Here is an 8,626-nt window from a genome sequence, read left to right on the forward strand (position 1 = left end):
CGCATGGCGTCTGATACGATTGCAAGGAGCCATATGCAGCGGGGACGACCTCGAAGCGCCAGACATGGTATTGAACCGTGCCGGACAGTAAAGCCCTTTGGAGCGCGGCTTTCTAGTCGGAGCATCCCAAATCTGCTATGGGATATCGTATTCATAGATACTAGATTTAGATGTGCGCCTTGGCGCACGATCCCGTAAAATGGACACCAAATTATGTTTTGTATAAGAACGATAAAAATAAGGTGAAAATAGGTTTTAGTTTTAATGGTAATTCTCTTTTTAGGTTTCGTAGAAGTGAGGATGAAATTAGGATAACAAATACAAAATCATAAACTCAATAGCAAATGCTTTATATAATCATAGAAATAGAGGAATATAACACATTAATTAACTAACACTATGGTTATGTTAAAGAGCAACACACGTAAGAAAGGAATCAAAAGCCACATGGTAAGCTACCTATGGGCATTGTCCCAGCATGGTTTGTTGAGGTCACGGCACACAAGAAACGTTTGTACTTGCAACACCAAAAGTTAGCACCGATGCCAAATGAAAAGATGAATTAACACCATTAAAGGTGAGGAAAATCAAATAAATGGTAAGAAGTGGTGCTTGTCTTTTCGCATTGATGAACGTTTTGTATAACATTTATAATAAGCTGAGAAAACAAAGAGAAGATCATAACATAATTGTTGGAACCAAACGAAATCACAAACATATTAACAGATCGCGTGTAAAAAAGCAACAAAATGGCTGCAGTAAAGAGGCTATTAACAACCTTACAGTACATGAGTGTATAACAATTTTTATAGATACAACCTTGGTTGTAAGCTTAGGAATAGCATCTCATCGTCATTTTCTCTAGCCGTTTCTCCAAACACTCACATGGAAGAGATTAATAAATTTGATAAAATCAGCAAGAGATTCCTCGGATAGTCACCTACTTGGTGGCGCAGCGCAATATTGATAACCAATGAATGATGAGTTTAGATTCGTTGACCACACTGAAATAAGATAAAAGATCCATTTCCCCTGCAAATATAGGTTAATAGGAAACATAGAAATGATACCATGCTGGAATGTCTAACGAAATAAAGAGCGGCTAGCAGAATAATCTCAGATAGTGGAGCTAACAAAGATAACTATAGCTGACTCAGTTTTCCCAAGGAATCTCAGCATGTTTCCATTAAAGCACTATCACCTCAGAGATCAAATTTTAGCAGCGGGCCGTTGCGATCAATTCAATAGTTAGATCATAAATAGAATGAACATATAGACACATAAAGGAAGCACGTGAGAAACATCAGCGACCTTCTTTGGGTCAGAGAGGAATACATATCTCCTTGCTAAGCACCGAATCCTTTTCATGGGACCATGAAAACAGCAACAACTGAGATTGCTGAAATATTGCCAAGCACATCTGGACATAAGAGAAAGAGAGTTATTTGTATTTGGCCCAAGAGAATAACCAGATAATTTATGACAGAAGTAAGCAGAAATATTAGTGAGCACACACAATGTCGTTCAGGAGTCGCAACTGGCACATTGAGACAATATATTTCACCCAAAAAGGGAAATCATCGAGATTGCCATATTAACGGTAAATTACCGTTGATGCATCAATAATTATAGTAAAACCTGCTGCAACCGGTCTTAAAAATTGACCTTGGTAGCACCAGTAGGAATTCACTAATCTCATGCAAGATATCAATGAAGTTTTCAACAGGCACAAATATAGCACTATTGGTCTAAGAAAAAGGAGATGGTAAAAAAACACCAGTTAAGAACATGTATAATACAGAGAAATACAATACACAATATTATTTTCTGTCTTGATTCCTCAATCATTTAACACCATATCTGAAGAAACAATGAAGCTTTCTAGCTAATTATACAATGATGGCACAAATAAAGACAGGTGCATGTATCCAAACTGAAGTGAGAAGTGCTACAAATTATGTTCCTAATTATATTTAAATATTTACAAAGAAGCATAAAACATGTCAATTACGCCCTGATGATAGCTTTATTCCCAAACTGTACAACACTGACATATAGGGGCATATTATTGAAAGGAAAAGCAGTCAGATTCAGTTCCTAATTATATTTTGGAATACAAAATCATATAAAAAGCAATTGGTTTGATTGTATTATTCAATAATATATACTTCCATGGATTGTATATGCCAACACATGCAGCAATCGGTTTGCTCCAACTCATGCAGGAGAGATATGAACACGTCATATTTACTGTACTAATGTGCATAACTGCTTACGATTTGGATAGCTTGGGCTGTGGTTAAAACTATTAACTACTCAGTAACTTTTGCAAATTCTACACTCAAGCTGCTGAAACTAATCGTGTGGTTTCTCTTTATGCAGCGCAGATTTAGTCTTGAATTAACACTGGCTGAACATAGCAAGAAGTGAAGATTAAGAAAAAAGCATACTAATGGGTAAACCACAGTCTCACTCAGACTACCTGAACGTCTGGCAATGCTGCAGCAAACCCTCTGGATGTGTGAAACCAAGGAAAGTCAAGGAACATGCAAAGTTGAATGGAAAAATATAGAAGACTCTTGCTAATAAAATTCAATCTATGCATCAAAGCCGCCATGCCACGAGCGCTGAGCTGAAAACAGAGAAGCTCTCATACTAAAAAAAAATCACCGACGCATCAAGGCCGCCATGCCTATGATTTCACATCTCGGGCCTCATATTGAGGATCCTGAGCAAGCATGGTGTCAGCGGCAACACACTGTAGATGCCAGCCACCTCTACATCTTAAATCCCGGTGAGGCTCAACATTCTCCCAAGTAGCCAGATCACTCTTAGAGAAGACAAATTTATTGTTGGTGACAACTGCAGATGAAAGAACAAATATTAAACACAATTGTTTACCAACCAAGGTTGCAACCCACCATTGTTCAGAATACATCATATCTTAATATTCCATGAGCTTGTTACTGAACGGACTGAACATCAAAACAGAACCTAGTACATATTCGTGAAGGGAAGACCAAATATAATACAAACAGAGTATATCCCATGAGCTTGTTACTGAAGCCAAAATTGAACATCAAAATATAACCTAGTACATATTTGTGAAGAGAAGGGCAAATGTAATACCAAACATAGTTTCTGCCTAGTCGATGAAATTGGTGCCTTCCAAAGGATTGCCACAACAATATTGCTCCCTGCAAGCACAGAACAAGATTACATCAACCATGCGATGTATTGTTGTCACACTCTAAAAAAAACAAAATGGCAGTGGGTGTATATTTCTGCGGAGGATTTAAGAAAATCAAAAAATTACTACACGGTGAAGCAAAGATGTGAAATCTAATGAAATGAGCGCAGTTCTTGAGAGACTCACTTTGGAAGTCTTATTGCCGTGACCACTGTAAATTCCAGGGAAATAGAGGGGATGCCCCAGATTGGTATGAATAGTTTCGGGATCATGAATGATATTAGAAGTTCAATCAAATCTATTTTAACATGAACAATCCTAAAAATATGAGTAAAATTATGTTACCATGGGGTGACACTAAATAACCTAGTATAATTATGATGTGAAAATGGATTTGACCTGTCAAATTTTCTTTGCTTCATTGAATTACTTCTAATGTCACATTTCTTTGCTTCATAGAATTGCTTCATCCAAATAAGATGAGATTTTTTTCTCCAGGTCTGGGCTCACCTCCAGCTGATGGTGGATCTGTTGCACCTGGGTGCAGGGCTAGCTCCTACAAAAATAGGATTAAACTTAGGAAGGTCAAGCAAGTAGTTCTACAAATCATTAGAAATAGCTGTCTAAAATATTTAGCTTTGAACCAAGTGCAGTTTACACACCAGGGCAAAGATAAATTCATACATCGGCACCCATGAGATATAATAGCACCTAATAAGCTATATGGGATTCTAGGCTAACCTGAGCAACATAGTACCTAATAAGTTGTCTAGGCAGACCTGAGTGCCCAGGAGATAACTCATACTTTAGAACCTAGAAATGAAAATGCAGAAGGTAATAGAGTAAATCAAAATGTGTGCAACACACAAGGAAAAGCCAAATTTTTCGAATCTAGATAGATCTGTTTTAAATAATACACCAATGGTTATGTGATTACCAAAGCAAGAGAAGTATTTCAGGTTAGCCAAAACTAAAATTGGAAGGCAACCTGAATATATATATGATCCAATCTTGAAAACCACAGTTGCAGCATTTAAAACACGTGCATATTTACATCAACGGTTTATCTGAAAAAGAAAGATGGCAAACTTTGTTTAACCTTGATGCTGGATGTTTTCCCACGCTGGTGGATGGTCTGATCACCTTATTTACTCAAGGTTCTAAAAAATGAACTTCAATGAAATTTGTTGGCACCATTGCAAGACTGATACTTCCCATAGAAAGAACCGACCACTTCATGCGTCCCTCGAGGTCTGAGCTTCGCAAAATTTCCCATGAAGGTCAAAAAATCAGGGTCAAATCGGTATGTATAAATCAACCTTCATGTGAACAAAGGCACAGTTGAATCAATGAATATGAACCCTTTCTTTAGGCCGGTCAACCCAGAGAACTCAGACCCGCTAAAGTTACGTCACTGCCAAGGGGGGAATAAAGCGCAACTAAAACCACATAAATAGCTCACCTTTGAGATGGCCAATACCTCTCACACATCATGCCCTGCACCTCGTTGTATTGGAAGGTGAAACCAGATAGGTAAGGCCCATTGAATAAACCTAAAAGGTCTCCTCCACCTCCTTTATCCCAACCCGTAGTTGTTGTTCCAACTCTGAGTGCAAGAATGGGTCACATAACAGAAAGAGGTATATATGAAACAAGCAATTCACATAACCAAGAGAGGAAAATCTTCATAGGTGCTATTTTAGGTTGCTATTTTAGGTTGCTATTTTAGGTTGCTATTTAGACCTCTACAAAAGTAATTAAAAAAATCTCTGAGAATTACAAATTTTTCTTGGTGTAATTCCGCTGATGTGCTAACACATTTTCCCCACATGTAATCAAAGAGGTTTGCATATACTATTTAAGAATAGATTTGGGCTAGCAAAGGCACTTCATTAGCAAAGCATGACAAAGATATCTGAAGAATAGCAGCTTGAGGTACTCGAGCTTAAATTAGCTGAGCATGAGTTGCAGCCGTGCTCCAGCCTGGTTTTCAATGTATGCTCATACTACACATTCTCTTTCCAAAGCTGACATTCCAATGTATGCTTAGAAAATAGAAGCTATTAAGTACGTACATTGATTTCCCCTTGCAGCCTGCTTGGTTTTCCATCGAACACTCTGTAGGCATAAAATAAAACAGAAGCTGGACAACAAAGATGAGAGAACGTATGGGGCTTAAATCAAAAGAGAGGATTTTGTCACTAATTCCATGGAGGAGAGGGATCCCTGCGGGCTGCGGCCACCCATCTCCCGACAACCACCCATCTCCCGGCGACCTCCACCCTTTCCCATCCCAAACAATAGAGAGAGGGCACAGTGCTTTTTTCTCCAATCCCTTCCAGGCGACCTCGTGCCACATAAAGGGAGAGAGAGAAATCAAGAACTCACCGAACCCCTCCGTCGGTCCACATCTTGCTCGCCGGCCTCCTCTAGCCAGAGCACCCTGCTGCCCTTCCCCTCCTCTTGGCGGCCACTCATGTGCTCCCTGCGACCGAAGGCCTCCCGACGACCGGAGGAGGCAGCGGTCAGATGAGAGCACGAGCGAGACGAGGAGGAGCACGGGAGGAGGCGGGGTGGTGGCGGCGCCGGTGCAGAGGAAGAGCACGGGAGGAGGATGGATACGGACCGGAGCAGGGAGGTGGCGGCGCGTACGGGAGCAGAGAGGATGGAGGCTGCGGGAGAATGGGTAGGGTTTGGCTGGAGGCTCTGGTCTCGTCTCATGTGTAACCACCGCACCCAATAACACGGCGACACGTGGCCCAATCCTGAAAAAAGAAAACGAGCCAACGCCCAGGAATCGCACGACGCGCGGCTGGCGTGGATAGCCCCGGAGAGCGCCATGGGGTGGCACCGTTCATACCTTTAGATGAGTTGCAAGTTGAATTGTAATTATCTCTTTTAGCTGTAAGTATAGTTGCAGCTGATTTTTTTAGTTGCGAGTTGAAATGCAACTAAGAGAAATGGTCTAGCCGTTAAATTTAATTCGTGATTCTTGCTAGTCATGATTATAACGTGGGTTTTAATGATAACATCATTTACTGAAAACGAAGTTAGTTGTCGCTCAAGATCTGGTCACACCTTTTTTAGCATATCAGGCTGCACGGTGACAAAGTAGCCGTCTCTGCAAACTACTAGCAACAGCAAGCAGCCCACTGTTTTTGGGCGCAACTGGTGAAGCCACTTAGCACATCCATCACGAGGAAATTAGTAACTCGCTACGTTACAAACCTTGGTCACCAGAATTGTTTCATAGCAACCAAAAAAAGAAAAAAAATGCTGCATCAATCAATCGATCTTCTGCATTAAAAGCCGCATCTAAATCTTCTCCAGTCTCCCTGAGAAACAGTGTGTGCATTCACCACTGGATAAGCCGTCACTCTTCCTCCTCCGCTCCTCCAAGAGCTAGCACAGTTCTTCGGGAGAAAAGAGATACTCCATGGCTACTACTACCAGAGATGAGCCTCAGCCGCAGCAACCCCTGCACATCCTCTTCCTCCCGTACTTCGCCCCGGGGCACCTCATTCCGGCGGCGGACATGGCGGCGCTATTCGCCGCCCGCAGCGCCAGGTGCACCATCCTCACCACGCCTGTCAACGCCGACATCATCCGTCCAGCCGTCGACCAGGCCAACAACGCAAACCTCCATGGCAGCGACTCCTCCCCAGCCATACCAATCGACATCTCCGTCGTGCCTTTCCCCGACGTCGGGCTCCCGCCAGGCTTCGAGAACGTCAGGTACATCACCCAGTCCCACGGACCAGAGTACTACGGCAAGTTCCTCCATGCCGGTCTTCTTCTCCGGGAGCCCTTCGACCAGTTCCTGGCCGATAGCCGGCCCCGCGTCGACGCCGTCGTGACTGACAGCTTCTTCACCTGGTCCCAAGACGCCGCCGCGGCGCACGGCGTCCCGCGGCTCGTGTTCCTCGGCATCAGCGTCTTCGCGCGGTGCTGCAGCGAAAGCACGCTGCGCAACAACCCGCTGGAGGCTTGCCCGGACGACGACGAGGATCCGGACGCCTTCGTTTTGCTGCCCGGGCTGCCGCACCGTGTGGAGCTGAGGAGGCGGCAGATTTTGGATCACGGGAAGAGGCCGTTGGAGTGGGAGTTCTACGAGAGCGCCAGCGCGGCGGACCAGAGGAGCTTCGGCGAGGTGTTCAACAGCTTCCACGAGCTCGAGCCGGACTACGTGGAGCACTTCCACGCCACGCTCGGCCGCCGCGCCTGGCTCGTCGGACCCGTCGCGCTCGCCACCGACAGCAGAGATGTGGCCGCGACAGGAGGCATTAGTACCGACGGCGTCGCCGACATCTGCCTCCGGTGGCTAGACACGAAGCTGGCAGGCTCCGTGGTGTACGTCTCCTTCGGCACGTTGACCACTTTCTTGCCTGCCGAGCTGGTCGAGATCGCCCGCGGCCTCGACCTCTCCGGCAAGAACTTCCTGTGGGTCATCAGTGGCACCGAATCGTCAGAGTGGATGCCTCAAGGCTTCGCCGAGCTGTTGGCGCGGGGTGACCGTGGCTTCGTCATCCGAGGCTGGGCGCCGCAGACGCTCATCCTGAAACACTTGGCGCTAGGCGGCTTCGTCACCCACTGCGGGTGGAACTCGGTGCTGGAGGCGGTGAGCGCCGGCGTGCCAATGGTCACATGGCCGCGGTACGGGGACCAGTTCCACAACGAGAAGCTTGTGGTGGAGGTGCTCAAGGTTGGCGTCAACGTCGGCGCCAGGGACTCCGCGGCGGCCATTGATACCCATGAGGTGATCGGTGGCGAGGTGATCAGTGCATCCATCAAGAGATTGATGGACGACAGTGAGGAGAGCAATGCTATGCGGAAGAAGATTCAGGAGCTTCGTACAATGGCGACAAAGGCGTTGGAGAAGGGTGGATCTTCCTACAATGATGTTGGACGAGTCATGGATGAGTTGATGGCTCGCCGGAGCTGTAAGAGTGTAGAAGAAAACGTCCGGGCTAGCTGATGGATTCTGATCTCACGGTTCTGTTAAATTTTGTGTGTTTTCGTCGTACCTTTAAACTTTTCGTTTCCGCCTGCGATCACTTAGTAAAACGAGTGTTGGAGCTGGAAGCATCGATCCATTCGCGGCGTTGCATTGGTCCGGGTCGCGTGCGGAAGGTGGCCAGCCGCGCGCGCGCGTGAGGAGGCAGAGGCTGGCGCGATGATGTCACTCACGTCTGTTAATTTGCGTGCGTGCGTGCCTGCTGTGTCCCGCGACCGTGATCTGTTCCGCTCGATGAGGCCGTGCACGCAAGCCGCACCGACGCACGCCCTCCGTGAACGCCGTAGCATGCCGCTGTCGATCGCGTGCTGGCCAGCTGATGTGGCTACCTCCAATCTCTTTTTTCTTTTCCTTTTTCTTTTCTTTTTTGAGATGCTCCTCCAATCTCTGGTCCACGCAAGCTCGCGTTACACGCACTGTAG

At 45.5% G+C, this 8,626-nt stretch overlaps 2 protein-coding genes across 5 annotated transcripts; one reads left to right on the top strand and one right to left on the bottom strand.

Moving 5' to 3' along the window:
* Positions 1-673: 673 nt before the first annotated feature.
* On the bottom strand, positions 674-5,692 carry LOC124691674. 4 transcript variants are annotated; one of them, XR_006999074.1, is made up of 4 exons: positions 4,653-4,910; positions 4,290-4,443; positions 3,377-3,746; positions 674-3,197 (listed from the first exon to the last, which is right to left on the bottom strand). XR_006999074.1 is itself a non-coding variant. In XM_047224950.1 (4 exons), exons 1-4 carry the CDS (start codon positions 5,547-5,549, stop codon positions 4,254-4,256), a joined length of 540 nt encoding a protein of 179 aa, XP_047080906.1. In that variant the 5' UTR covers positions 5,550-5,692; the 3' UTR covers positions 4,020-4,253. The 4 variants fall into 4 exon arrangements, 1 of the variants encoding a protein (XP_047080906.1); XR_006999075.1 differs by having other exon boundaries at positions 3,701-3,746; positions 4,290-4,509; XR_006999073.1 differs by having other exon boundaries at positions 4,290-4,509.
* A 934-nt stretch (positions 5,693-6,626) lies between these two features.
* Positions 6,627-8,165, top strand: LOC124686336 (scopoletin glucosyltransferase-like). Its single transcript, XM_047220300.1, has one exon. It carries the CDS (start codon positions 6,627-6,629, stop codon positions 8,163-8,165), a length of 1,539 nt encoding a protein of 512 aa, XP_047076256.1.
* Positions 8,166-8,626: the final 461 nt, after the last annotated feature.

The sequence above is a fragment of the Lolium rigidum genome, chromosome 2, assembly GCF_022539505.1.
Source record: "Lolium rigidum isolate FL_2022 chromosome 2, APGP_CSIRO_Lrig_0.1, whole genome shotgun sequence".
Lineage (NCBI taxonomy): Eukaryota > Viridiplantae > Streptophyta > Magnoliopsida > Poales > Poaceae > Lolium > Lolium rigidum.